The sequence below is a fragment of the Notolabrus celidotus genome, chromosome 19, assembly GCF_009762535.1.
Source record: "Notolabrus celidotus isolate fNotCel1 chromosome 19, fNotCel1.pri, whole genome shotgun sequence".
NCBI classification, from domain to species: Eukaryota; Metazoa; Chordata; class Actinopteri; order Labriformes; family Labridae; genus Notolabrus; species Notolabrus celidotus.
Genome location: NC_048290.1, coordinates 7,899,228 through 7,926,802, shown reverse-complemented (window position 1 = coordinate 7,926,802; position 27,575 = coordinate 7,899,228). Strand labels below are relative to the sequence as shown.

At 42.9% G+C, this 27,575-nt stretch overlaps 2 protein-coding genes across 9 annotated transcripts in view; one reads left to right on the top strand and one right to left on the bottom strand.

The window, feature by feature from the left end:
• The first annotated feature begins 27 nt into the window (after window positions 1–27).
• Window positions 28–16,275, top strand: nup188 (nucleoporin 188). Its single transcript, XM_034709260.1, has 43 exons — window positions 28–165; window positions 2,244–2,298; window positions 2,462–2,535; window positions 2,628–2,712; window positions 2,809–2,889; window positions 3,069–3,113; window positions 3,209–3,301; window positions 3,406–3,525; window positions 3,637–3,848; window positions 4,197–4,311; window positions 4,564–4,764; window positions 5,034–5,114; window positions 5,200–5,292; window positions 5,388–5,507; window positions 5,596–5,722; window positions 5,832–5,990; window positions 6,267–6,393; window positions 6,561–6,648; window positions 6,749–6,825; window positions 6,908–7,022; window positions 7,134–7,254; window positions 7,348–7,414; window positions 8,191–8,316; window positions 8,456–8,696; window positions 8,787–8,993; window positions 9,084–9,253; window positions 9,352–9,421; window positions 9,511–9,578; window positions 9,682–9,877; window positions 10,277–10,354; window positions 10,465–10,550; window positions 10,654–10,799; window positions 10,892–11,070; window positions 11,231–11,431; window positions 11,843–11,935; window positions 12,051–12,203; window positions 13,266–13,403; window positions 13,511–13,585; window positions 13,677–13,898; window positions 14,018–14,149; window positions 14,244–14,317; window positions 14,758–14,887; window positions 15,502–16,275. The coding sequence occupies exons 1-43, from the start codon at window positions 140–142 to the stop codon at window positions 15,679–15,681; spliced, it is 5,247 nt and encodes a 1,748-aa protein (XP_034565151.1). The 5' UTR covers window positions 28–139; the 3' UTR covers window positions 15,682–16,275.
• A 1-nt stretch (window position 16,276) lies between these two features.
• Window positions 16,277–27,575, bottom strand: part of cdk5rap2 (CDK5 regulatory subunit associated protein 2) — a 40,509-nt gene continuing 29,210 nt past the window's right edge. For 7 of the 8 annotated variants that reach the window (XM_034709252.1, XM_034709257.1, XM_034709254.1 and 4 more), the window contains 16 exons: window positions 27,066–27,469; window positions 26,735–26,967; window positions 26,426–26,477; window positions 24,006–24,178; window positions 22,989–23,333; window positions 21,406–21,531; window positions 21,179–21,295; window positions 20,868–21,057; window positions 20,056–20,177; window positions 19,640–19,855; window positions 19,462–19,545; window positions 19,108–19,364; window positions 18,869–19,018; window positions 18,644–18,782; window positions 18,456–18,502; window positions 16,277–16,810 (listed from right to left, as the gene is read on the bottom strand). In XM_034709252.1, coding sequence (XP_034565143.1) covers window positions 16,787–16,810; window positions 18,456–18,502; window positions 18,644–18,782; window positions 18,869–19,018; window positions 19,108–19,364; window positions 19,462–19,545; window positions 19,640–19,855; window positions 20,056–20,177; window positions 20,868–21,057; window positions 21,179–21,295; window positions 21,406–21,531; window positions 22,989–23,333; window positions 24,006–24,178; window positions 26,426–26,477; window positions 26,735–26,967; window positions 27,066–27,469 — 2,679 coding nt within the window. In that variant the 3' untranslated portion in view covers window positions 16,277–16,786. The remainder of the gene's footprint in view (window positions 16,811–18,455; window positions 18,503–18,643; window positions 18,783–18,868; window positions 19,019–19,107; window positions 19,365–19,461; window positions 19,546–19,639; window positions 19,856–20,055; window positions 20,178–20,867; window positions 21,058–21,178; window positions 21,296–21,405; window positions 21,532–22,988; window positions 23,334–24,005; window positions 24,179–26,425; window positions 26,478–26,734; window positions 26,968–27,065; window positions 27,470–27,575) is intronic. The other variant, XM_034709255.1, reaches the window with a different exon arrangement.

The window sequence follows — 27,575 nt, the reverse complement described above, 5'->3', positions numbered from 1 at the left end:
AAATGAGCAGATATACTTGTTGTCCAGCAGGGGGCAGTCTCCATGTGAAGAGACAACGCCGCATTGCCCACGAAGAAGAACGTGCCCATGACGTTAATGACGACACAGCACAACAACCAATCAAATGTGAGGAACGAAGATGGCGGAATCAGAGATGAGTGTCAGGTAGGCACACAGCAACGAACTTTAGCTAACGTTTTCAGTGTGTAAATACTCTTTAAAGTACAAAGAAGTGATGAATCATTCCTGCGGGAGTATCAGAAAGCCTCGTGAGGAGTAATATTAACGTTTGACTGTTCGTCTGTTAAGCTTTGAGCGCCACGCTACCTTAGCTTAGCAAGAGCTAGCAGTTAAACATTTGAATGTCTTTTTACAGCACGGTGTGTCAGCCGCATGTCAACAACAGCATGTTGACTTGTTCACTATGAGGGGTTGTTTTACTGGCTTGTTGAGGACACAGCGCTCCTGCATTAAATATAACTGCTTTAAAATGAGCTAACTGGTTAGTTGTGACACAGGCCAAGTGACCAATGCGAGGACAATGAGTTGGTACATCAGATCAGAGGAGTTGAATGGAAAATGTTTTCCTCTGGATTTTTACACATCATGAAAATGGACTCACCAACCACCTTCTACACAATCAATGATCTTTAATAACTTTACATTCTGTCAACATGAACTGACAGGTGACCTCTTACAGACACACACTACCAGTCAAAAGTTTTGAAACACCTTCTCATCCAAGGGTTTGCATTTATTTTAATTATTCTAAACACTGTAGATTAATACCAAATACATTAAAACTATGAAAGAACATATATGGAATTATTTAATTCACAAAAAAGTGTTAAACAAAGCAGAATATGTTTTATATTTTAGATTCTGTAAAGTAGCCCCCTTTTCCCTTCATGAAAGCTTTGCACACTCTTGGTATTCTCTCAGTCTGCTTCATGAAGTGGTCTCCTGGAATGGTTTCTAATTAACATGAGCCTTGTCAAGAGTTCATTTGTAGAATGACTTGCCTTCTTAATGTGTTTGAGACCATCAGTTGTGTTGTTCAGAGGTATGGTTAGTACACAATGGATAGCCCTATTTAACTACTGTTGTAATCCAGATTATGGCAAAACCAGATTATTTCATAGTTTAGATGTCTTCAGTATTAATCTACAATGTCAGAAATAATTAAAGTAAATAAAAACCACTGAATGAGAAGGTGTGTCCAAACTTTTGACTTGTAGTGTATGAAAGAGGCGTAACAACGACTGATGCTGTTTTGAAACCCTGGTTAATAAACTGATCTTGTTATCATGATCAACAGACAGCAGTCAGTTTAATTCAGGTCTTTGGGCATTTTTAAAAACAGGATTTCATTTGTGTTTATGATTTTGTTTGGCTGCTACCCCATCCCACTCTCTGATTTATAATCTTTATAGGATTTCCTTGTAAAATGAAAGTTGAAATACATTAATAATTACACAATTTAAATATAAAGTACTGTCACAGTGTCACGTCACTAATACTGCAAAAATCAGTCACTATATGGTCCTTTACATACCCTGGAGTAGTGACCACTCATCTGGGCGTCTCAGTTTCATGATCTTGTTATCATGATCAACAGACAGCCTGTGTTTTTATAGTTACCATATGTCAGTTTAATTCATGTTTTTGTGCATTTTTAAACACAGGATTTAATTTGTGTTTATGATTGTGTTTGGCTGGTGCCTTGTCTAACCCTCTTACCAGATATATAAATAATCTTTACAGGATTTCCTGATAAAATGGAAGTGAGAATACATCAATAATTATACAATTCAAATGCCAAGTACTGTCAATGTGTCACGTCTCTGATACTGCAAAAATCTGTCACTACTTGGTCCTTTACATACCCTGGAGAAGTGACCACTCATCTGTGTCCCAGTTCATCATAAACACAGTTAAAGAGAGGCTTCACTCTGGCCAAATTGAGCAGAATGAGCCTGAAAATTAAGTACATTTCTTGTTCACTCACAGTTAACAGGTCCAAAGTTTTCTGAACTAATGCCACTATGATGTCAAATGTATGTCACTATGTTTGTTTTGGCTCAGAGCCTGCAAATTCATAATTTGTCAATAACACTTTGACTACAAAAACACTTCAAACAAAACTGGAAGACCTGTGCTGAAAAACAAGACTCAGAGAACTGAGTCCACATTGTAATGTATAATCTTTACATGGAGATTAAGTATGCTCATTATTCTCACAGGAGCTGTCGAGAACTATGGACCATACTGCTGGGAAGATCTGCACTGCGAGAGCCCGTATGTTCACTTTTCATACACACTTCAGTAGTAATGTACAATCACGTGTAAAAATGTGCTGGTTGAACCATAGTTGAAAACATGTTCCTCTTTGATTCTTGCGTTATGAATTAGTTTAATAATAACAATCCTTTTCTTGTCCTGTGTTGTTTGACCGGTACAGGCTCAGATAGAAGCGGAGCTGGACAGACACTGGAACCGACTACACCAAGGACTCAGTTACTACAAGCCACCCAGGTATGCTGACATCATTTTGCTCCTGACAGCAGATAGATATGTGGTTATTCTTGATATGTGTGAACTGTAATTGTCAATCTCACATGTTGTAGCTCATCCTCTGCTGGGAAAGTGAAGGAGAACAAAGATGTTGCACAACCATTGAAGGATTTTGGTCTGAGGATCAGTAAGCTCTTGGTAAGTGTTGCAATCTCCGTTTAACACAAAAGCTGTCAGCCTAGATCTTCATTTGGTTGTGAATGTCTCATAATATGATTATGATTTTTTTTACAGTGTCTTGATGAGCAGCAGAGTGTGCAGCTTTTACAGTGCTACCTACAAGAGGACTACAGAGGAACACGGGACTCATTAAAGGTGTCTTTTCTTGCTCTGATTTCTTCAGATGTGTTAGAATTTGGGTCAAAAATCTTGACTATCTTTAAAAAAGTGGATTACTGATACCATTTTTAATAGAGGACAGAAAAACAATAGATTATGACACAATATTTGAACAAATGTGGTCCATATGAAGGCTAACAGAGTCTTCTTCACAGGTTGTTTTGAAGGATGAGCGACAGAGCCAGGCGCTTCTGCTGAAGGTCAGTGCAGAAATCAGATACTGTTTACATTCAGTTTGACAAAACTTCCCAATTTGATCCAATGATTATGACTATCTATGTATGTATATCCACAGATTGCAGACTATTACTATGATGAGCGCATGTGTCTGCTCAGATGTGTCCTGCTCCTGCTGACGTACTTCCAAGATGAGCGACATCCCTACAGGGTGAGAGGCAGCAGGATCTGAGTCACGTGTGAAAATGTGTGGAGTCATTGTCACCTTTTTTTTTAAAATCACTCTGGATGTGTTTGTTGTTGTTGTTTGTCCAGGCTGAGTATGGAAACTGTGTCAATAAACTGGAGAAGGATTTGGTGAGCAACTACCAGTCACAGTTTGAGAAGCTCTTCAAAGCAGAAGCACCGACATGGGAAACTCACGGAAACCTCATGGTGAGAATTTGGTTCATGTTGTTTGTTTCTTTCACCTATTGAGATTTCATTCACTGTGTTTGAATGAAGCGCCATTACTGCTACATTTCACATTTCATTGTTTGTTTTCAGACGGAGAGGCAGGTGTCACTATGGTTCCTTCAGTGTCTGAGGGAACAGTCTCTGCTGTTAGAGATCATCTTCTTGTATTACGCCTACTTCGAGATGAGCCCGACCGACCTGCTCAGCTTCACCAAAATGTTCAAAGTGCAAGGCTTTGGTTTGCGACAGACAAACAGACACCTGGTGAACAAAAGCATGGATTCACTGGTGGAACGCATCGGGTACGAGCGCCTCTCTTTGTGTTTATGTGCTGTTCATGTTTAGAGTCACTTATCCTGTCACCTCTGATCCATGCTGTATAAATAAATACGACTACTTTTAAACCAGCAATTTTTGTAAAGATCCCTTGTAACCGAGGTCACAGTTGTAAAAGAAACTTCCCGGTCTCATAAATGCCATCACACCACCATTTCTAAATAATTTCACATCATCTTTAACATCTCTTTACTTGAATGTCTGCCTACTTATAACCTGACCTGCCTAAGTGCATCTGTATTAATCCTTAATTATCCAGTATATCTAGCTAACTCTTTCATGTTTTACGTCTTGTCTGTTTTTCCATCCTGCAGATATTTGAGCTCTCTCATCTTGGTCGAAGGAATGGACATAGATTTCCTGCACAAGTGTGCCCTGGAAGACTGCACAGAGCAGCATCAGTTCTCCAGTGCTCCTGATGTCGTCAAGGTCAGACCATAGTCTCTAAATGCAGCAGACATGAAGACGCTGTGATGCAATGTCAGCAGTTACACTGAACCATTCAGACTGATTAAGCAAAACAATGAGCTATGTAGAGCTGCAGGACTGAGGGACAGCTCCTCTGGAAGATGTGACTTCTAGTTCAACATCTATTCATTTAAGATTGATTTGAGTCTGAGTAAGCTGATTTGTGCCCTCATTATGAACCCATTCTCCATATTTCCTCCTTCGTTCTTCCAGGAGATGGATCAGCTGCTACAGACGTTCGGTGACATCCCTCATCATGGTCCAGTGCTGCTGGCCTGGGTTCTGCTGAGACACACTCTGCGGCCGGAAGAGTCCAGCCCCGTGATCAGGAGGATAGGCAACACCGCCCTGCAGCTCGGGGTGTTCAACTACATTTCAACAATGCTGAAAGGCCTCGGAGCCTCTGGGAATAATGTAAGAGAACATAGATGCACACACTGGCGGGCTGAAATCCCAAACGTTTTTAGAAAGTCAATATCAAAGAAAAACAGTGCTTGTATAGGAAGCAGGACCTAAACTGTGATGCCAAATAAAACTAGACAAAGTGAAGTTACAGTTCAAATTAAGCTAAAACCAAAAAGTAATGAGATGCAAAATCACATCGGAGGGAGGACTATTAAACAATATTTTGTTGCTCCACACTTCAGATCATAACGTCCCTTTTAAATCTGTCTTCTCTCCAGTGCACAGCCAGCACAGCGAAGATGTGTATCTATGGCCTTCTCTCGTTTGTCATCACTTCTTTCGAGGAGGAGAGCTTACAGGTAAATACTTCAGTTTTCTTCCAGAGTTTAAATCAAACGTTCCTCTCCCACTTCCACTCATATTTGTAACCTGTTTTTGTGACAGACTGACGGTGTAGCGACACAGTGCTCCCACCTGATCGATGCTGCCTGTGAGGTCCTCTCTGCTCCCAGCCTGGCTGAGGTGTTCTGGGAAATGGTGAGAAGACTCTCAAGAGATGAAGTCATCAAGAAAAAGGAAGTTGTTTGTCATCAGTCTTTATAATCACTGTTTGTTTGTTTTTTGTAATCCAGAAGCCAAACATGGGATTAGGGATGATCCTGGACAGTGCAGTCGGGATGTTCCCTCATAAGATCGGACCGCTGTTGCAACTTCTCACGGCTCTTTTGTCGAACAAGTCCACCGTTAAAAAGGTTGATTTTATTAATTAATTGAAATATACAAACTCATCTTTGTGTCCTGTGAATGAGATAACAGTTTCTTGTTAACTCTTTGTTACAGGTTTACAACTTTTTGGATAAGATGTCCTTCTACACACAAGTTTACAAACACAAGCCCAATGATATCATCTCCAAGGACGACGAGACGCTGTGGAGGAGACAAACTCCAAAACTCCTCTACCCTTTGGGTTAGTTTTCTGTCACTCTGAGATTTGAGTGCAGATATAAACTTTCTGGCCCCTGAGGTTGTCAGGTGGTCTGGTGGATTTTGATTTAACATGTTGTCTCCACCCTCAGGCTCAGGGCAGACGAACCTGTGGATGCCTCAGGGAGTGCTGGGTCAGGTGATGATCGGAGGCGAGCAGGGCTACGTGGTTCGCTGGGATTACTCCTACAGCTCCTGGACGCTCTTCACCTGCGAGGTGGAGATGCTGCTGCATGTTGTCTCAACTGCAGGTACACAGATGGTCATTCATTTAATCCATTAAAACAAACATTTCTCTGATTTTCTTCAACAAATTCCACTAAAACCAGCAATGTGTCTTTAGACTTTTCTGACATCCTAAGCTACTTTTGGTCGCTCTGTAGACATAAATTGTTATGATCATAAGCCTTGAAGAATGAAAATTATTCTCTTATTTCTGAAATAAAACACATCTGTACTGTGTTTTAAAGCTGATTATTATATTTCATCATCATAATTAATTGTTATTTTTTGTCCTCCTGTCCTAGATGTTTTAGCTCACTGTGCTCGTGTGAAGCCAATCCTGGATCTGGTCCATAAGATCATCAGCACAGACTGGACTGTGTCTGATTGCCTGCTGCCTCTCACCTCTCGTATCTACATGTTGCTGCAGAGGTAAACTAGCTTCACAGAGACCATAGGCTCTATAAAACATGCATGTAGTGTCAGTGATGTCTCCTGTTTTTATTTCTGAAGAGGCAAAAAATTCTCTCTCCCCCCCGTAAGGAGCATAAAAAGTCATGATTGAAACAAAGACTGATGATTTGTTTCCCGTCTGTCAGGTTAACGTCGGTCATTAACCCTCCTGTGGACGTGATCGCCTCCTGTGTGAACTGTCTCTCCGTTCTGGCTGCGAGGATGCCCGCAAAGGTGAGTATGCTGAAGAGCAACCATAAAGTCCATATATCACTCACAGGCTGTTATTGAATTCTCCTCACACACCTCCTTATGTCTTGTTTTTCATCTTCAGGTGTGGTCCAGCCTCCACCACACAGGTTTCCTCCCCTTTGCCTCCAACCCTCTGACCAGCATGGCTCAGTGTGTGAGGTAAAGTAATAAAGTTTAGGGTTGTTGTTTTTCTTTCCAGACTTATTTGAATGAAGTTAAAAGTATGACTTTTTTATTCTAGTGCTGAAGGGATGAAGGCAGGTAATTATGGCAACCTGCTGGTCCAGATTGAGCAGCCGAGAGGGGAGTATGCTGTGACCGTCGCCTTCCTCCGTCTGGTCACAACTCTAGTGAAGGTAACAGACTTAACCACATCAGTTATACTCCCTGTACAGACACATGGAGCACTGCTGCTGTGATATGAACCACCTCTCCTCTCTTCATCTATCTGCGTCGCACGATTTCAGGGTCAGCTGGGCAGCACGCAGAACAAAGGCCTGATCCCATGTGTGCTGCTGGTGTTGAAGGAGATGCTGCCCACGTACCACAAGTGGCGTTACAACACCTACGGAGTCAGGGAGCGGATAGGTAAGAAAGAACAGCGTGTGACATGACTGATGTGCCAGTTTAATATCAAGTCCTACTGAACTGAACAAACCCTTTTTGTGTGTGTTGATGCAGGCTGTCTGATTTTGGAGCTGATCCACGCCATCCTTAATCTGAGCCCGGAGGAAGAGGATCAGGGAAGGTGAGTGGTTGAATGAATGAAAGCTAGTTGGTCAATCAGAAAACCGACATACTTCTTACATTTAAAAAAGGCTGGAAGCAGCTTCGTTTCCTCAGAGATCATGTGGCAGCAAAGTTAAGAAGAAAATTGATCAAGTTTTTCCTTCACATGGTTTTAGCTCAAATTTAGCATCAATCTTCTATATGATTTTGTAATAATGGATAAAATATGCAATTTTTGCAGGGGGTCTTGACCCACACTTTGAGAACCACTGGTCAACATTGTACTAGAATTAAAGGTGCCACAAATTAAACCACATACCAGTTCTGAAATTGATCATTGAGTGCTGGTCTCAAGAGCTACTTTGATAATTCTTCACAAACATCTGTCTCTTTCTTTCTTCCACAATTATTTTTATTGATTTTGTAATTTCAGTGCATATAGGCAGTGACAGTGTAAAAAAGGAGATACAAAGAGTGTGTGCACCAGTGGCAGTACTTAAATATGACAACTTTACTGGCCTTTCCATGACCTTAACCCAAGCTCCTCCCACCCAAACCTCACATTACTTGCATAAGGAAAAAACCACAATCATTAGCTAAATAATACAAAAGATACCAGTTATAGATAAATAAATAATAAATAGAGATACAATGGACAATCAAAAACACACAAACAAACAAACAAAACAAAAACGGGTTAAATAAACATTAAGGCATTAGAGATAGATTGAAGGAAGAGGGGGAGAAACAACTGTCTCTTAATGCATACATTTCCTCCTCTCTGTCTGAATGCAGCACTCCCACCCTGCAGTCACTGTGCATCTACAGCCTGGCAAACACTGAGGCAGGACAAGCAGTCGTCAACATCATGGGAGTCGGAGTTGACACCATAGACGTGGTCCTGGCTGCTCAGCCCAGCAGGTAAACGAACAAGAGTTCATCCCAAGAACCCTGAGTTTTTTTATCCACACATTTGAACAAGAATCTTCAACATCTTTTCACTTGTACTAACTTCACATTAAGGGATCTGTTGTAATATTTTCTCTCTGATGTCGTCCAGCTGTGGCTCAGAGGGTCCCGGTCAGATCCTGATCCAGACCGTCAAACTGGCCTTCTCCGTCACCAACAATGTCATCCGCCTGAAGCCGCCATCTGATGTTGTGTCCCCTCTGGAGCAGGCGCTGACTCAACACGGTGGCCACGGCAACAACCTCATCGTTGTCTTAGCCAAATATATTTACCACAAACACGACCCAGCACTACCTCGCCTGGCGATCCAGCTGCTGAAGCGGCTCGCCACAGTAAGAATTTAATCATAAATGTTCATGTAGAGTGAGTTGGTTTTTGCTTTCACACTTTATTTATGCTTTAACTTGTGTGTTAATTCGCAGGTCGCTCCCATGTCGGTGTACGCTTGCCTTGGCAGCGACGCAGCAGCCATCCGGGACGCGTTCCTCACCCGGCTGCAGAGTAAAACAGAAGACATGAGGATCAAGGTTATGATCCTGGAGTTCCTGACTGTAGCTGTGGAAACACAGCCTGGACTTATCGAGCTTTTCCTCAACCTGGAAGTCAAAGACGGCACAGAGGGGTCAAAGGTAACGGCGTGTGTTGTACTTTAAAGAAGTTTGTCTTGACTTTGACTTCTGCTGTTTCCAGGTTTGATTCTTCTGGTTTTTAATCTGTAGGAGTTCCTGCTGGGCGAGTGGAGCTGTCTCCACGTGGTGTTGGACCTGATTGACTCCAAACAGCAGGGGAAGTACTGGTGTCCCCCGCTGTTGCACAGGGCTGCCCTGGCCTTCCTCCTGGCTCTCTGGCAGGATCGCAGAGACAGCGCCATCTCTGTGCTACGGAAAAAGTACGCAGAGCAAATCAGACCAAAAATGATCCCGACAAGATATTTGAAACTGGACTCAACGATGAAGGATGTTTAATATATCTCTGCTCTTCACACAGAGACAGGTTCTGGGAGAATTTGACGACACCTCTCTTCGGAACTCTCACCCCACCTTCAGACACCACAGAGGTACTTTACTGTTTCTTACTCTGCTGTCAACATCACAACTTATTGAATTTAAAATGTGTCGACTAAAGAAGAATCCTTGTTCCTCTCAGCCTTGTGTTTTAGAGACGTGTGCTTTTGTCATGAAAATCATCGGCCTGGAGATCTACTATGTCGTCAGGTAACGTCACATTAAAATGATCTGATGTTCACTCTTTACTTTCATTCAACAGAGTTACTCTGATAGCTTGTGATTAAAGTAAAACGTGTCTTTGTTTTTACAGCGGTTCCTTGGAGCAGACTCTAAAGGACGACCTTCAGAAGTTTGCTAACGCACGGCGGTACGAGTACTGGTCTCAGTACCTCAAGTCTCTGGTGTGCCATGTGGCGGAGATGGAGGAGGAAGGCATCTGTTACTTCCCAGAGACTCAGATGTTGCTCTCTGCCTGGAGGATGCTGCTCATTCTCTCCACGGGCCATGTAAGTCAGAGCTAACGCTAATAAACATGATTACAGCCTGGTAAAAAAAAAACGAGTGTAGTCTGGATAGCTCAATTCTCGATCGAGAAATGAGATTACGAGTCTTCCAATGAGAGGCACAGCTGATTTGATTGACAGGCGGGAACACTAGCTGTTGGCTTGGAGGCTCAAAGCCCGCCTCTTTACGTCACAATCGCTCAACTGCAGCAATATGGCTTCCGTCGACAATAGGCCTCAAAACAGAGCTTCAGAAACAGATGGTTGACGTCACGGATACTACGTCCATATTTTATACCGTCTATGGTTCTCACATCAATTCACCCAGACTTCTTGCAGAAGTGTCCTGCGGGGGCTGATGGGATTTTTTTTTTTTTAACTTCATTGTGTTTTTCTTCTCAGTCCGACGTGATGCAGCTAACGGATGACTCAACCAAACTCAAGCTCTTCATGGATGTGCTGGACGGGACCAAAGCCACCGTGAGTCATCACAGTGTGAAAAAAAAGTTCTCACAATTAATTTATTTCCTATTTTGTTCTCCTGTGTGTTCTCTTTTACAGTTGTTTAATTTAATGTCTTTGTTTTTCAGCTCACCACTCCTACGTCTGTGCCTTGTCTTCGTCTCGGGTCCATGATGGCCACTCTACTCCTCATCCTCCTCAAACAGTGGAAAAGGTGGGTAACAATATATCACAGAGAGCATCAATGCACACTTATTTAAACATATCTCGGTCAAACATCTCTTCATCTGGAGTTAACTTTTTGTCTTTGTCTCCAGTGTGGTCGCCACAGCCCCTGACATCCTGTCTCCACTCTCCCTCATCCTGGAGAGTGTCCTGCAGGCCGACCAGCAGATGATGGAGAAGACCAAAGCCAAAATCTTCTCTGCGCTTATTTCTGTGATGCAGATTCAGGGACTCAACGGTAAGTGCCGCATGTGCCTCATGTCTGTCCGTCTCCGTGTGAATCTGATGTTGTAGTGTTCTGCAGCTTGATTTAATTTCATCGTCTGCTAGGTGGAGATATTTCCCAGCTGCCCCAGCTGTTGCTGTCTGTGTGTGAGACGGTGAAAGACGAAGCCTTGGCGCTTATTGACAACACTCGACACATGAACCAGGCAGGAGAGACACAGGCGGAGGACGAGGACAGCATGGAGACAGACTCCCCTCGTGGCACGAAGGACCAGAGAGACGGGGTGAGCTGAGGCCGGAGTGACCGACACAGAGATGTTTATTTAAACATTTTCACACTTTCAAAACCATCTTTCATTTCATATCCGTCCTTCCTGTGATGCAAAAAGTCAGTTGCATGACATTTGTCCTCATGACATGTTATTTTCCATCCTCTTCTCTCAGGTGTGTGTGCTCGCTCTGCATTTAGCAAAGGAGCTGTGTCGCACCGATGAGGACGGTGAGCACTGGGTCTCGGTGATGAGGAAGGTGCCGGTCCTCCCCTCAGTGCTCAGCGCCGTGGAGCTCAGCCTGCGATCCAAACACAACCTCTACTTCACTGAGGCTGCGCTCCACCTGCTGCTAACACTGGCCCGCACTCCACAGGTGAACACTGACACACAGTGCTGAAATGTAGAGATGGAGGCAGGCTGTGTTGAATACTTGACTCTGATTGGTTGAATCCCTGAAACAACTGTGATTCATTCTCAACGACAAATGAGGGACAACCTGGTCACACACATGATACAAAATCATCTGAGGAAAGAGTCCAGCACATTTCAATGACAATGTGGTAAAAATGTCAGCCAGCAGGACCGACCAATCAGAGTCCTTTATTTAAAAAAGGGGCGGGTTCTATAAGATAAAGCCGCCTCAGCCTGTATTTGTCTCTTTATTGGACTGTCCATAAGACAGATGGAGATTATGAACAGCCTTAACAATAAATAAAGTTTATAGAAAGATGTAAATCTGCATAGGATTTCAAATGTTGAGCTTGTCTGTGTTGTTCTCCTCCAGGGTGCAGCAGCTGTAGCAGGAGCAGGAGTCATCCAGACTATCTGCCTCCCTCTCCTGAGCGTCTACGAGGTGTCTCCAAACGGGACGTCACAGGTGATTAAAAAAAGAAAGGATGGTGATCTCGTGTCTGAGAGGTTTTAGTGAATGATGTACAGAAAGAGCATTACCATGATGTAATAACACAACATGCTTATGTCTGTGTGTGCAGGGCTTCTCTCGAAAGTCCCAGGACTCAGCCTGCTGGCCTGGAGTGTACCGCCTCTGCATGTCTCTAATGGAGAGTCTGCTCAAAACACTGAGGTACAACTTCATCAACGAGGCCCTGGACTTTGTGGGGGTCCATCAAGAACGGATACTACAGGTGACAATGAGATGAAAGGGATCAGTGTTTATCTGTGAACCCTTCATACTTTCAGTCCTTTATGTTTTTTTTAATTGATTCAAAGCTGGAACTAAGATGAGTTAGGATCATTTTTATCATCAGTTATTTCAGATACTGCCACACTCGTATATATCCCCCTAGGCTTACCACACACTACATGACTTATAGATCTGAACCGATTTTAAAACCATGATAGATCACACACACAAGGGCAGCTCTGAACGGTTTGAACATTACAATCCTCAGAACACACACTCTAGACTATTCCATAACACCACACACACACACACTAGATCTCACAGACACTCGCGTAATCAAACATGACTTCAGAAGATAAAAACCTCATATATGTGAAACCTCATATCTCTAAAACTACAGCTCTTCAGGAAGTTAAAAAAACGTTTTTTTTAAATAACAAAACACTGAACAGGATTTAATCACAAGCTCTTTTTAACGCTTTTTATTGGCTGATATTTTGTAACGCACACTAATGAATAAATAATGAAATATGGAGATACAAGACTTCTACGTGACAGCAGCAGTATTCCACTTGGCGTTCGCTGCTATGTTCGTGAGCTCTAAAAGAACGCAACATCCGATTGGTGACACTCCCCAGTCTGCTCCTCTCATTGGTTACTGCGGGTATTACATCACAGGTGGACCGAGCTGGAATCGGAAATATCAAATGTGTGTGATATTTACGGTTCCAGCTCAGTCCACCTGAGGATTATTTAGACAAATAATCAGATACAACAAGCTCTGAGTCAGGCCACGCCCCCAAGATGATTTGGGTCTAAACCAGGCCTAAAATGGTCTCGTGCGTGGCCAGCCTAAGATTATTAAAATGATTGTGGCGTTTAAAAAATAGACACAAAGGTCCAAAAATGTAGCTGTACTGTGTCTCTTATTGAAAAATCTCCAGAGGCAGCACGAAGCAAAAGTCTGTAACGAAACTTTCACACTGTGAGATCGATCACTGCCCTGTAATGTGTTTCTGTGTTGTTGTTTTCTTCATCGTTGACTGTCTCTGTCCCTCGCCAGTGTCTGAACGCCGTGCGGACCGTTCAGAGTCTGTCGTGTTTGGACGAGGCCGATCACACGGTGGGCTTCCTGCTGCAGCTCTCAAGCTTCTGTAAGGAGTGGCAGTTTCACCTTCCCAACCTGCTTCGAGACGTACAGGCAAGACAGATCTCCCACTTTGATTTAGACTAACACCCCAACTCAGATAATCCAGATTAACGTAGAGTCTCTTACGCTGTGTTCTTCTGTCGTTCTCCTTTGTTCAGGTGAATCTATGTTATCTGTGTCAGACCTGTACGTATCTGCTACACAGCAAGAAGATGCTCCATCACTACCTCCAGGTCAGAAATGAACACAAAACACTCACAGCATCATCACACGGTTCATCAGGCGTTTCTTCAGATTAAGAGCTCCGTTATGTTTGATTTTCAGGCGAAGAACGGTGAAGCGTTGCCCCCCGGTCACCTCCCCAGAGCGCAACGCCCGCCCCAAACGCCGTCTAAAGAAGCCGCAGCAGCAGGAGGAGGAGAGCGAGAGGAGGCCGAGCAGAAGGCTCTGCTGGCTGTGCAGTGCAGCCTCCTGAAGATCCTCAGTAAGACTCTGGCCACTCTGCAGCACTTCACTCCAGACTGCTGCCAGATCCTCCTGGACCAGGTCAGCCCTGATGCTTCACCTCTATTTGAAATGATGAGTTTTGATCTTGATTTTTTGCTGCATCAGAAGATCCTGTCACACTTTGCTGATTAATGCTGATGTGTGTGTCTGTCTGTTAGAGTATGGACCTGGCAGAGTATCGGACGCTGTTCGTGCTCAGCTTCACGACGCCGGCCTTCGACCCTGATGTGGCTCCGTCGTTTGGTACCCTGCTGGCCACCATCAACGTGGCTCTGAGCATGCTGAGCGAGGTAGATAGTCAGCGTGATTATGACTACATTCAGCTGCAGAGAGCTAACGATGGATTACAGATTGTTTATGTGTTTTCCTTTTTCTTTTTTAAAGATGGAGAAAAAGAAAGAACCTGCTTCCTTGAGTATAGTTTCTCTGGCCTCATCAGAGGAGATCCAAGCTCTGAAGTGAGTATATCTTCTGTCAGTTATACCATCACAGCAGTACTTTGATTAAATTCTTCATCTTACTCAGAAATATCTTCCTTATGTGTCGAGTTTTAGCTTCTCTTGGTAGTGGGATGGATAAACGGGACATTTCTGTGCATGTCAGAATGTTTTTATTCTGATGCCTGTTCGCACATATTGATTGATCAGCTGATCTAAACCTGCTGATAAGTTCCCTTTTATCAAAGATTCTTACCTTCAGAGCCATGCCAACTGAAAGATCCTTTTAACCCCTATGCTATGCTAAGCTAAGCTAAATCCCTGCAGAAGAACTAAAGTGCTGTTAATCTTTCTTTTGGTGTGATACCAATAAAAGCAGTTACTACAAACTGTTGAAATGTTTTTTCTCTTCTTTTTCTGGGAAGCTTTGATTGAAGTTGATCGTGTTTCTTCTCCTTCAGGTCCCTGCTGATGTTCACCATGGAGAACTGTTTCTACGTGCTGATCTCTCAAGCTGTTCGCTGTCTCAAAGATCCCTCCATCCTCCCGCGAGACAAACAGAGGCTCAAACAGGAGCTCAGCTCTGAGCTGGTGAGACGCTACAATCTGTATTTGTTTTTGAGAATGTGTCTACAGTTTCCTCGTCAAAAAAAACCCCAGAAACATCACATTTATGTTATATTTTCCTCCTTGCCATTTCTTATCAACAGATAAACCTGCTCTTTAAAATGCTTAAATACGACTCTAGTGCAAACAGAAATACGCACCAGTGATCCAATCCTGTTATCTAGGCCTGAAATCTTCTCACAAGAGCTTTAAACCAGAGTTGTTAGTGTTTCGGTGAGGAGTTTTTAGTGTTATATAACGGACTGAAATCAATACAGATGTCTGTTTATGGCCTAAAAAGAGAACAAGACCACCACCAAGAGGAAGGACTTCTTCTTTAAAAGTTAAAAGATAGCACGCTATTTGTTTTTAATCAAGAGACTATTGACACATGTACAGGACACTGAAGTGGCCATGAACCAAAAGTTCCTCAAAGGAGCTTTAAGGAACATTTACTGATGCGGTAACATCCACAGTGACAGTCTTTAAGTTAGATTTGTTGATTACCAGGGTAAACAAAATAACGTCTCTCCTTTTCTTTCTTAATACACGAGCAGAATCTTTAACATCATGATTTTTCCCCCCCTCTTCCTCTCCAGAGCACTCTCCTCTCCAGCCTCTCACGACACTTCCGCCGGGGCTCTCCATCGTCCCCTGCCAGCGGCATCCTCCCCTCCACCCAGTCCAAACCCCCCACACCAGGCTCCAAGGCAAGCCATGAAGGTCAGGAGCCGTTCATCCAGCTCGTTCAGGCGTTTGTCAGACTAGTGCAGAGATAGAGGAAGAACAAAAGACATCCCAAACATCACTTTTATACCTCCAGTTGTAAAATTGCAGGAAAAAGAAATCTTTGTTGTTTCTGTAGTGAAAACATTTTGACCTGGAGTGTGTGTGTGTGTGTATTGTAACGAGTTTGGTGCCATCATTTTTGTAACATTTTATTTTGCCAAATCTGATGTTCTAACACGACCACAACCAAAGTGTTTACTCCGAAAAGGCCAACGAGAAGCTGCCTGATTGTCAAAACAAACATGTTCTATGAAAAAGATCTGGGTGCTACTTCACAGCAGTCCCTGACTGTGCTTCAAAGGCCTAGTTTTATAGGTCACTTTGTTACGATACGAAAGACCAGACACATTTCAAGTGCTTCTTAAGAAGATGAGACCTTTTAAATATAACCAGCTCCTGTATGCTAACTTATCGTAGTAGAAAGTGTTCTCGTGCTTTTTTCCTATCCTCTTCATTTTCACTAACTCTGTTCAAACTTTGCTATTTTCTTATCTCTGCTCATCATTGTAAGCATTTTGAAGCAGCTGCCAAGATTTGTACTTTGAAGAATGTGTTTATGCAAATAAAGGGACTTTTGTACCACAGTGCAGTTTCATCCAACTTTGTTCTTTACTGCATTTGCACATAATTTCTTCAACACAAGGTAACCGTCCTTTACATACGCTTCCAAACGATGACACAGAGTAAAAAGTCAGTAATAAAATACACTTTCATGTTCTAATTTGCATCATATAAAAAAGAATAGAGGATAAACTATTAAAGTCGCAGGATCAATATTTACAAAAGCTTTTTCTTTTTAAAGAACAAAAAAATTACATCTTCAGTACCTAAAATAACAAATAACAAGCAGGTTGTGCAATTATCGTACAAAAAAAGGCTTCGATCTCAGGAGAGTAAGGTGACAGAAAGGCAGGAGGAAGGAGGAATAAGGCCCGATGGACGTAAAGAAGCTACGTTTGAAGAAGCAGAGGAGCAGCGGGGTTCAGTAGCTGCAGTGCAGAGACGCGTCACTGTTGGAGGAGTCAGAGTGTCTGTCCGCAGGCCTCTGGGATAACGGGACATTTATCTGCTCATCTGGACGGTCTACAGTGCCTCCTACAGGCCACTGACTGGAACCTCCTGAAACAGAAAGAAACAACACTCTGAAAACACTGGACTTTCCCTTTACGAGCTTTTGTTTGAAGACATGCAGGGTAAAAACATGTTGTTAAAGGCACTGGAGAAAAAGCTACTGCAATCTGAGAACCGTCTGCAGACACATGCACCTGACATGTTAAATGGAACTGTATGACATTTAGGAAAAAACAGCTTTCTGTTGAACCCATTTGTGTCTGTCTGTTACACATGAAGCTTTCTTAGTAGGAAACAGCTACACTTAGACAAACCAGGGGAATCAGTTAATCCTAGAGGGGCTGCTATGTTGATAGTTTAGCTGAATAAGGCTGTTTTCATGCTACAACAGTTGTTTGGTTGTAGCTTCATATGTAACAGAAAGCCATCATTTGGAAAGATAAGCTAATTTTCCTAAATGTTGAACTGTTCCTTTAAAGATGCCTCATGGAAATAGAAAATGTTCATCATGCTTCATAAATGCAAAATCGTCCTAAAATGTCACCTCAAACAGAACCACGCACACAGTTCTCATACATACATACAAACTCTTCATGAACTGTGTATGTGTGTATGTATGAAAACAGTCTATGTAAGTATGAAAAATATATGTGTATGTGTGTGTCCGATGTGTGTGTGAATGTATGAAAACATGTATTTATGTATGTATCTGTGTATGTAAGAAGGAAACAGTGTGAATAATACTAGAACTGTTTTCAGTTCATACATACACACACAAATACATACATATACTGTTTTCATACATATAAATAACATACATACACACACACACACAGTACATACACTGTTCTCATACATACTTACATTGTCTTTATGCATCCATACATAAACACATACATACACTGTCTATACATTCATACATAAACACATACATACTTACACTCATACATACATACATACATACATACATCCACTGTATACATTCATACACACGTACATACATAAACACATACATACTTACACTCATACATACATACATACATACATACACTGTATACATTCATACACACATACATACATAAACACATACAAATATACACACACAAATACATACACTCATACATACACTGTCTATACATTCATACACTCATACATGCATATATACACACATACATACATACATACATACATACATACATAAACTGTCTATACATTCATACATACAAACATACATACATACATACATACACACAAACACACACACACGTACATAAATACATATATAGAGTCTAATAGGTACAGTTAGCTTAACCTGAAAGCATCTCACAATGAATCCACTGCAGTCACTAAAGTGAAATTCATTTCATGACCAGATTTTGCCAAATCACTTCAACCAACTGGCAGGTTTTTAACGTCATGCAGGAGATAAAACCAAACCAAAAGGGTCAAACGAATCTCATGCACCACTCTGAAGGCCTGCACCTCAACCCCACTGACCTGCGTCTGGTCCTCCAGACCGACCTTTCAGGCCAAAGATGGTACAGTAATTAGTCTATCATTACATGACATGGAGCAGGAGAAGGAAGAGAAGAGGGATTTACTGAGAGAGTCCACGGCTGGAGACAAGAAGATTAGTCTGACATTCAACAACTGGGGCATGACTACTTTTACCTCAATTATTAGGCTGACTTACCTCTAGATTACCCCGGGCTTTCTTCAACACCCCGTGGGTCACATATACTGCATGGAGGGGAAAAAACATGGAGTCAGATATCTTGATTTGACTTAATGAATGATTGATTTATGGTTATTATCACAGCTTCTCCCAGCTCTAGTGAACAGATGATGCCTGCATGAATAGAAAAGTGAAGGTGATCGTACGCTGGTCGATGATGACTCGCTCCATTCCCTCTTTGAGCTGGTTGGTTGATCGCAGGCGCTTCACGGCTCCGCTCAGCATCCTCTCTTGCTGTGACAGTCTGCTCTTCAGTCTGGCTATCTCGTTTTTCAGCAGCTCATCCTGACATGGACGATAACGAGTTTTAGTTTCCTTGGATGCTTTATTATAAAGTGTATGCATCATATGTGGTGTGTTTGTGTAACCACCTGCTGGTTGTTGCTTCCGTCTCCGGCTGCGGGGCTGGCCGGCAGAGAGACTCTCCACACCAGTTTGAGCAGCCGACCGGCCTCGTCTAACACCTGCTGCATGGTGTTCACACTGCCACACAAACTCTTCAGATGCTGCTGCTCCATCACCTAACACGATAAACACAAGAGTATTAACACTTGACTTGTTTTATACGACCTGTGCAAGCTGTGAATTGAAGAGCAACACTTGTGAGTACCTTGTTGTCAGAGCCCTGCTGTCTGACGGCGTGCAGACACTCCTGCAGCTGTGCTTCCATGTTGCGCGACAGCTTCCGTCCCTCCGAGATCTGCTTACGGAGAGCGTTGTAGTCCTCGATCAGACCCAGGACGTGGCGGCCGGTGCGGTTGGCCCACATGCGGTGACCCGGCACGAGGCGGGAAGGAGCGCCGGAGACACTTTCGCTGGAGCTGCTGCTGAGTGAGCCACCGTCTGAATGAGCCCGGAGTCTCTCACCTGGGAGGGTTGGATCATATTCAGGTGTTCAGAAATCAGTGCTCTTGTCTTTAACGCTTTACTTAAACCTTCTGTGTGTCCTGAAAGGGTTTCTCACCATGGAGGACACCTGTGTGTTCAGTATGACCCTGAAGTGAGTGAGGATCACAGCCTTCCCTTCCAGGTGATCTTCCTCCTTCTTCTAAAACAAAATGTAAACAGAGAAACAGTCATGAGACGGCAGATTACTGTGAGTGTGTGTTTGTGTACCTGCTGTTTGTGTTGTGTGTGTGTACCTGGTGAGGACAGCAGGTAGTTGATGTTGATGGTCTCAGAGCGGTTGGGTCCTCGGAGCAGCTGTTCCTCTAGTCTTTGCCTCAGAGCCGTGTTGGTCTGGATGCTCCTCTCCAGCTGCAGCCTCAGGTGTCGGATCTCCTGCAGCAGCTCGCTCAGGTCCAGGGGGCCAGAGGACGGAGGGACGGACATGGGATCTTGGGCGGCCTCACTGGATTCTGGGACAATTAAGGAAGAGGACATCATGTTAGTTTTACAGAGCAGGAAATGGCACCATTACATGACTGTTGCTCCTCCTCTTCCTGCATGCCCTACCAATCAAAAACAGTGTTACATTTTGTTGATTTGTAGTTTTGTGAGGTCGTTCTGTCTCGTCCGTCTCTGTTACAAACTCAAACACACTTCAAGTCATTCGTACCGTTCTGTTTCCGAGCGTCCGTCTTGATCTTCTCGTAGACTTGCAGCTCCACACGCAGAGACTGCAGGAGATGCTGGGAGTCAGACAGCTGCTGCCTCTGGAGCTTCACCTCAATCTGTAACCTGGAAACACACAACAAAGAAAAACACACATGTAAGTCAATGATGAAGACGGTTCCCAACAAACCATGCATCTTATGCACGAATAAGATATCAAGATATAGAGGAGATCAAGGCCTCCTTCAAATAAACTAATGTGAGCATGCTGAGAGAACTGCTTGTTCCCATGAACTATTTCTATAAATTATTGCTTTAAATTCAGACTTTCAGGATGTTTCTTACACTATGATGATTAAATAGTGAATGATTGTATTGCATCATTTGTAGGAGATGTTATCTGAGTGGGTTTTAATTCTTGGAATGCTGCTTTTATTACATTTCAGACATTATCCTAGGAAGGATTTCAGATCCTGTTGAACTGACCACATAAAAGAAAACAATAAAGCACGCAGAGGTAGAACACAAGGAGGAGCTGAGAGGAGGAAAGGGAGAGGAGAAGAGATCTGACTCCAGGTTTCAGGTGTCAGCCTCACTCAGCTGTGTCAGGGTAAGAGGTCACATACCGTCATTACAGAATGTGTGCTCGCGTTCATGAACGAGCGTACAAATGACAGAGTATCTGCTTTCCAAGACGTCCAAACAGCGCAGGCTAATGCTAACAGTAATGTCTCTTTAGATTAGTAACCCCTGTGTGGCTTCAGGTTACATGAAGAAGAGCTGGTATAATATGTGTGTCGTGCAGCATGTGTGTACCTGTGCAGCTCTTCCTTGCTGTAGTGCAGTGAATCCTGCAGCGCGGCGTTCTCCTGGTTGTTGAGCTCCAGCCTCTCCTGCAGGCGGCTGTTTTCCTGCCTCAGAATGTCGCACTCCTTCCTGCTCTGCTCCAGTTTGGCCGTGCGTCGGGCCAGAGACTCGCGCAGCTTCTCGTTCTCTTTTTGTTTGTCTAGAGGGAATAAAAAACGTGCAGTGAGTGATGAGGGAGGAAAGATAATGACCACTCTTCCTTCACAGGACTTAAGGTGATTGTTGTGTAAGTGTTCTGTGGACATAAATGTGTGTCTCACCTCTGGAGCCCATGCTGAGCTGCTCCTTCAGGGCTTGGTTTTGTCCCCAGAGGTATCGCATCTCATTGGCTAGCTGACCCTGCTCCTCGTTGCCTTGGATGAAGATGTTGGTGGCCGCTAAAGACACAACAAAAAACCTCAATAAACAACAACAGCACTACATACATTCGTTTAAATTTCCACCTGAGGAGAAGAAGAGAAAAATAATCATGGCTTCCTCTGTTCACCTGGGTCTTTCTCCACCTCGGCCAGTCTCTTCTCCAGCTGCTCTCTGAGAAGGTCGTTGGTGCGGATGCTCTCCTCCAGGCGCAGCCGCAAAGCTCTGATCTCCTGCAGATGTTCTGCAAGCAAATCTGTCACACATATGCAGAACGTGTAGATTAAGTGTTTCTCCAAATCTGAGCAGTAAAGGCTGACATATCCTGACTATTTCTACAAGCAGGGCAGAAATAAAAATCTAGATCCTACAATTCCCTTGATGCAACTTGCTCTTATTTTGCTCTTAAATGAGTCTCTTGCTGAAATGTTTCTGTACATGTCTTATGCCTGCAAACCAAAGCTTTGTAAGACCATATGCTTACAAGTTTGCAATCTTAAGCTCCAGGTTGATGACCCTAATGAAATCTGTGATATCACCTTTTTTTTAATTTGCTTTTCCAGACCTCTTAAAGCTTCCTATGAGCCACATGTGACATTTAAAGACCCATGTTTAACTGTTCTCACAGGCTGCCTTCTGAGCAGGGCTGCATGACTGCATTAATTTGATCAATATTAAGATTGCAATTATTAATCAGGACAATCAGGTTTTTGTTTTGATAACTTCAAATGTTAAGCTACTCCAGAGGGCTAAACTGAGACAACAAAATCAGTCCTGGCATGCTGGTATCAAACCAGCCCCTCACAATTTTCTAAATAAGACAGCTTTAAAATGTACAGCTTCCACAGCTTTCAACAGCTACAGCATCATAGTGCAGGAAGCATATTAAAATAAAGATAAAGATCCCTAACAGGGCTCAGTTACCACAGCAGCATGGCTTTACTTTAGAAGAAGTTTGACTTCATTTGATGAAGATAAAGTAGAAGATGTGACCTATGATAGTCTTTAGTCCCTCAGCTTTAAAGAAGGAACACTTTGAGGCCTCTGACTTTGTATTCATATTTTATAATGATAAAGACATATAGGCTGCTCACTGATTATTGATGACACTGTCAGCTTGTTAATGCCCGTTAACGCTCGTTAGTGCTCATTAATGCTGCAACAACACTTTCAGTGCTCCCTCAGTCCCTCTGCTTCACTAACACACACCTGATCCTCCTGCCTCCACTGCTGTAGACGTTTTTTTCTGCACTCTCAGATTTAGACTATTAAGATACAGACCTGTTGCCATCATGGAATAGCAATTGAAACTTTTGAAAACCTGTGTCATATGTGTGTGTGTAGAGAACTGAGGAGGAGCAAGTTAAGCAGATTAAAGTCACTGTTTGTATGTTTGAAAATAAGACTTAAAGTAATTGAACTACAGTAATGTATTTCCTGAGGTATATCCGATAGTCGCACACAGAGTTCAAAGGTAGAGCAGACATTTGAAACATCAATGATCACTGTCAATCATGTTTCTTAAATTATAGGAAGACTAAATCTTGGTCATGATTAAAAAGAGATCACTTGTGCAGCCCAGGTTTAAAGTTGGATGAACTTTATGATTAGAAATAGTGGAATGCCCCTTTAATTCAAATGTCTATTGTGCGATCATTATATCACCTTGCTTCCTGAACTTGATAAATCTTACTACCAATATCGTATATTCACCTGAATTCATCGTGCGAGAATCATCTGCAGACTTCTTCTGCGAGCCGACATCTCCATCCTGTTTGGGTGAGTCCACCAGAGGCCCTGCTCTGTCCTGGTCTTGTTTGTGATCCTGCTCCTGATGGTGGAAGCTGGTCTGGGCCATGATGGAGCGGTGCAGGTCCAGTTCACTGCGCAGGGTGGCGTTGAGCTCCTCGCTGTCCCTCAGCTGCTCCTGTAGCCTGCCTTTCTCCCTGTGGAGGCCCTGCAGTCTGCCGGCTTCAGACACGCCTCCTTCCTCCTGAGCTCCTCCCACAGGACGGACGGTTGATCCTGTCCAATCGGCGAGGGGTCTCTGACCTAAACCTAAACAAGAAGACCATACAGGTAAATAGAGCATCATCACTTATTGTTAAATCCCAAAATCAACACTAGATCATACTCCATCTTTAATATGATAGTTGCAAACTGAATCCACTGTCGTCTCCTCCAAAACTACTCAAGTAACCCCTGATTAAGAGACAACACGAGGAGCCAATCAGATCAAGTGTTGTTGCAATGAGGGGAAATGTAGGTTATGAGATCTTCAGGACCTCTACCATGACCACATGCTCCACTGCTCTCTCTAACAGCCCTCACTGTCTATTTTCTCCAGGGATGCACAGTTTGAAGGCTGAACCGGATAGGTTCCTCTGAATAATGCAGCTTTAAGTGGAGGCGGATTGAAACAGGACGCCCCCTCTGTCCTTGGCAGGCGAGCTTTGTCCTGTGGGATGCCTCGCTGCAGCAGAATGGATCTGAGTGGAAAATAAGTGCCACTACAGGCTGGGACTAGAGCAGGCCCACAGGTGGAGAAGGACTCAGGTAAACTCAAAGATACACTGAGGCAGAGAAATATGCATATTTAATGGAGTCAACTGAGGCTTCATTTAACCCATCAGTTTTAACAGGGCCTCTCCTCAATGGTTTAAACACTAACTCATAATCTGAGTCTATTGTTAGGAGCAAACTTCCATTGAACCGTGTCTTTGTTCTTACTGTGGGTTCGACTGCCGCCCTGTGTGGTCGGGCTGCTGTAGCAGGAAGAGGAGGAGTTTCTGTCTGAGTACAGATCCGAGTGTGAGCTGTGGTGGCTGCTGGGACTTTGGCCTCTTAACTGGCTCTGCAGGCTCTGGATCACACGGTTCTTTTCCTGCAGCTCTTTAGCCAGCCTGGGAGGGAAAAGACGAAGGAGAAGGGGAGTTAGTCATGTAAATATTTGGTCTCCAACATCTTGATTTCATCTTTGATATTCCAGCAGGGTGTTTTGGGAGGAAATAAAAGTTTGACTTGGAAGAGAAGCACACAACTCCAGAAAAAAGAGAGACACGACTAAAGTCTATAAAACGTGCTCCTAATCAGGGGAAACACACACAGCTGGAAAATTAGAAAGAGGAGTTCAACACTGCAAACATCATGCTGATTTGTCTGTCTTTCTGGATCAGACCCACTCACAGGTCCAGCTGATCTCGGGTGCACTCAGCCAGGTTAAGGTTCTGCTGGACGAGGAGGCTAACGTGCTGCTGCAGCAGCTCTCTCTCGCCCTCTAGCTCCACACGTAGGTTATCTATCTCCTGCTGGATTCTAGCCGTGCTGTCGGCAGGATCTCTCACGCTCTCCTCAGGACACAGCAGCGGCTGTGATCCCTGCTGGAGCTCCCCAAGACTGCCCAGAGCATGAATAACGTGGATCAACTCATGTGAAGGACAATCAGTAAAAGTTTTCTATTCTTGATGTTTGTTTCTTTATTAAAATGGGAAAGTTCCTCAATAAAGCTGGTTGCAGATTTTGAGTTTTTTCTTTTTCCATGGATTATTTCTTTATTTGATCCTTAGAGGCTTTATATCCCTTCTATAGCACGACACCTATATTCAAAGAAGAACATGTTCTGTTGTTCTCGTTGTAGATTATCACATGTGGTGTTTTTTAAATTTTATTTCTCAATTTGTTTTTGGTATTAAAATTATTACTATTATTATTATTACTTATTTACTTTTTTACTATTATTATTTCACATTTATATGTATATTGTTGTTATTCATATTGCTTCTTTACCTTTTGCATTTCTTTTTTAATTATTTACTTATTTATCTTATTGTAGTTTTCTATTTTTATTTTCCTTTCTATTTATTTATCTTTTATTCTATTTTCATTTTCAATTATTATCATTTATTATTATTGGTAGCTTTTTCTTATATTCACTTATTGTGTTTCTTTTATAAAAAAAAAACATATCTTGCTTTAATTGGTTACATTTATCTTTTGTATGTAATGTGTAAAAATTAAAATAAACATATCTTTGAAAGAAAAAAAAAGTGAAAGTTCACTGAATGTGAAAAGTGTTTTAAATGTACTGGATATATTTATTTGAACAACAGATGCTTAAATTTACTACTCCATGAGATAACTTTGAGTTCCAGGATGAACATTTTTCCCTGCCAATGATGGGAAACAAACATGTAGAAGTGTAAATATACTTCTCCTGCAGGAGCTTTTAAATGTTTGTAGATAATCTAACATCATATCTGCTCTAAGGATGCATTCCCTCTCAGTGCACACTCATAAAACAAACATAAAGCTCATATAAAAATGCATTCATGGATGAGCAGTGACATGTGCTCTCAGTGCTCTGCTTTCTCAGACACACCAGTGACCCAGTTAAAGGCCGGCCTGACCTTCATGTTTTGGTTGCCTCAGAAAAAAGAATGAGGTCAACAGCAGGACACTGTTCAATATCAACAAAACACGCACCGCCCAGGGTCATACAGCAAATAGGCTGGATGGAGAATGGGTGAGGGGTGGGGGTGGGGTTAAAAAGGGTCATGAGTAAAAACCAAAACAGATCAGCTAATGACCGGAAAACTCAGACGGTAACACGACATCATGACCTGAGTCAAATAAAAACTGCTTCAGTCACTTAACGCAAATTATGGTGAGTCAGATACACCTACAATTAAACACTGTTAGGTTAGCTTCTCTTGGCATTAAGACAGCCAGCCTGGTTTTGTTTAAAGTAACACAATCTTCATAAAAACACCACTAAAGCTCACTCAGAGACTTTAGTAAAACACAAACTTTATGAGAAACTTTGGGCTGTTCTAAGTTATCTTTCTGTCACAGTTAGACTGATCCAGGCTGTTTCACCCTGCGGCTGCTTGCTCAAGTCAAATGTTTATTGAGGAGATTACAATCTTTAATCTTGTTCTCCACTGGAAAGCAAATATTCATATTTCCCTGAAATCAAAACGATTCTTCTGTGGATTTCAATAAAGTATCAGGATGAGAAATTATCCCAGAAATCTCACATTAACATGGATGATAGGTCAATTTGAGATGATTCATATACATGTTATATATTAAAGGTGAATTAATAAAGACACTGATAATAAAAGAGTGTAATATGAGAGTTATAGGAGTACCTGCGTGACAGCTCCAGAGCCGCTACGTCCTCGTTATCCAGATGAGAGTCTCCTAGCAGACAGAGGAAAAGATGCTGTCAAGGACCTGTCTGTAAACATCAGTGACGAGTGACTGCTTTGTCCCTGCTGAGGCTTTCTGTTGATGCATGTTATAATGTTTTCACAAGACTCAAAAACTGTGCGTTTTAAACGTACAGGTTTTAAATTTACTAGATGATGAGATAAATTGTAAAGTAAGACAACAAAGTTTAATTTTGTGCATTCATCAGCTGGAGTTTTGTTTGTTTTTAAGTTGAAGGCAGCAGCTACCTTTGTCCAGTCGTCCCTCCAGCCTGTCCAGGATGCCCAGGCTCTTGTCCAGTTGCTCTTTCACCACCTCGCCCATGTAGTAGTCCACTTTGTTTGTCTGCAGCAGCTCCCTGAAGGCCTTGTTCAGCTCCTCCAGCTGCCGGCGCTGCATGGATCCCAGCCTGCGGCTCTCTTTAATCTGCTGCCTCAGTTGTGACAGCTCCCTGGCCTGTGACTGCACCAGGGAGTCCAGTCTGGGGGACAAAGCAGGATGGAGACAAGTCAGGGGGGGATGGTTAAAATGACTGACTGTGAAATATATTTCAAAATGACAATGAAAGAGACTAATAACCTAGCAGGAGATGTAGAGCGGCTGCGTGTCTGCTGCAGCTGATCACTCAATCTTCTGCTCTGCATCTTCTCTCCTTCCACTTCCACATTCAGATGGCTGGTTTTATCCTTCAACGCCTGGTTCTCCCCCTCCTTTTTCTCCCCAGGCTGCCCACTTCTGTAGCCTCTATCCTGGCCATGGTTGTCTCTATGCGTTCCCTCTTGATCCCTGAGAGTTACTTGATCTGGAGTGTTGGCAACTTGGTCACTGCAAAGAGAGTTCCTACGGAGAAGACTTTGCATTTGCAGGATGAGTTTGGTCTGGGTTTCCAGCTGGACCTTGAGCTCTTTGACTTGTCCCTGTAGCTGGTGAGGGTCCTCAGACACGCCATACTCGTCATAGACCTGCAGGCCTTTCAGACTGACCTGAAAACACAGAGGACAGGGTTAACTCAGTCTCTACAAATATTTGTGTTTGCATTTTAACAGTTGTACAACATGTGCACAAAATCAGTGTCTTATTCTAAATCAT

Coding starts and splice junctions, on each gene's coding strand:
- nup188 (XM_034709260.1), top strand. CDS start 140: ATGGCGGAATCAGAGATGAGTGTCAG. Junction 9,254..9,351: donor ATCTCTGTGCTACGGAAAAA/GTACGCAGAGCA, acceptor CTCTTCACACAG/AGACAGGTTCTGGGAGAATT. Junction 11,936..12,050: donor CTCCAAACGGGACGTCACAG/GTGATTAAAAAA, acceptor CTGTGTGTGCAG/GGCTTCTCTCGAAAGTCCCA.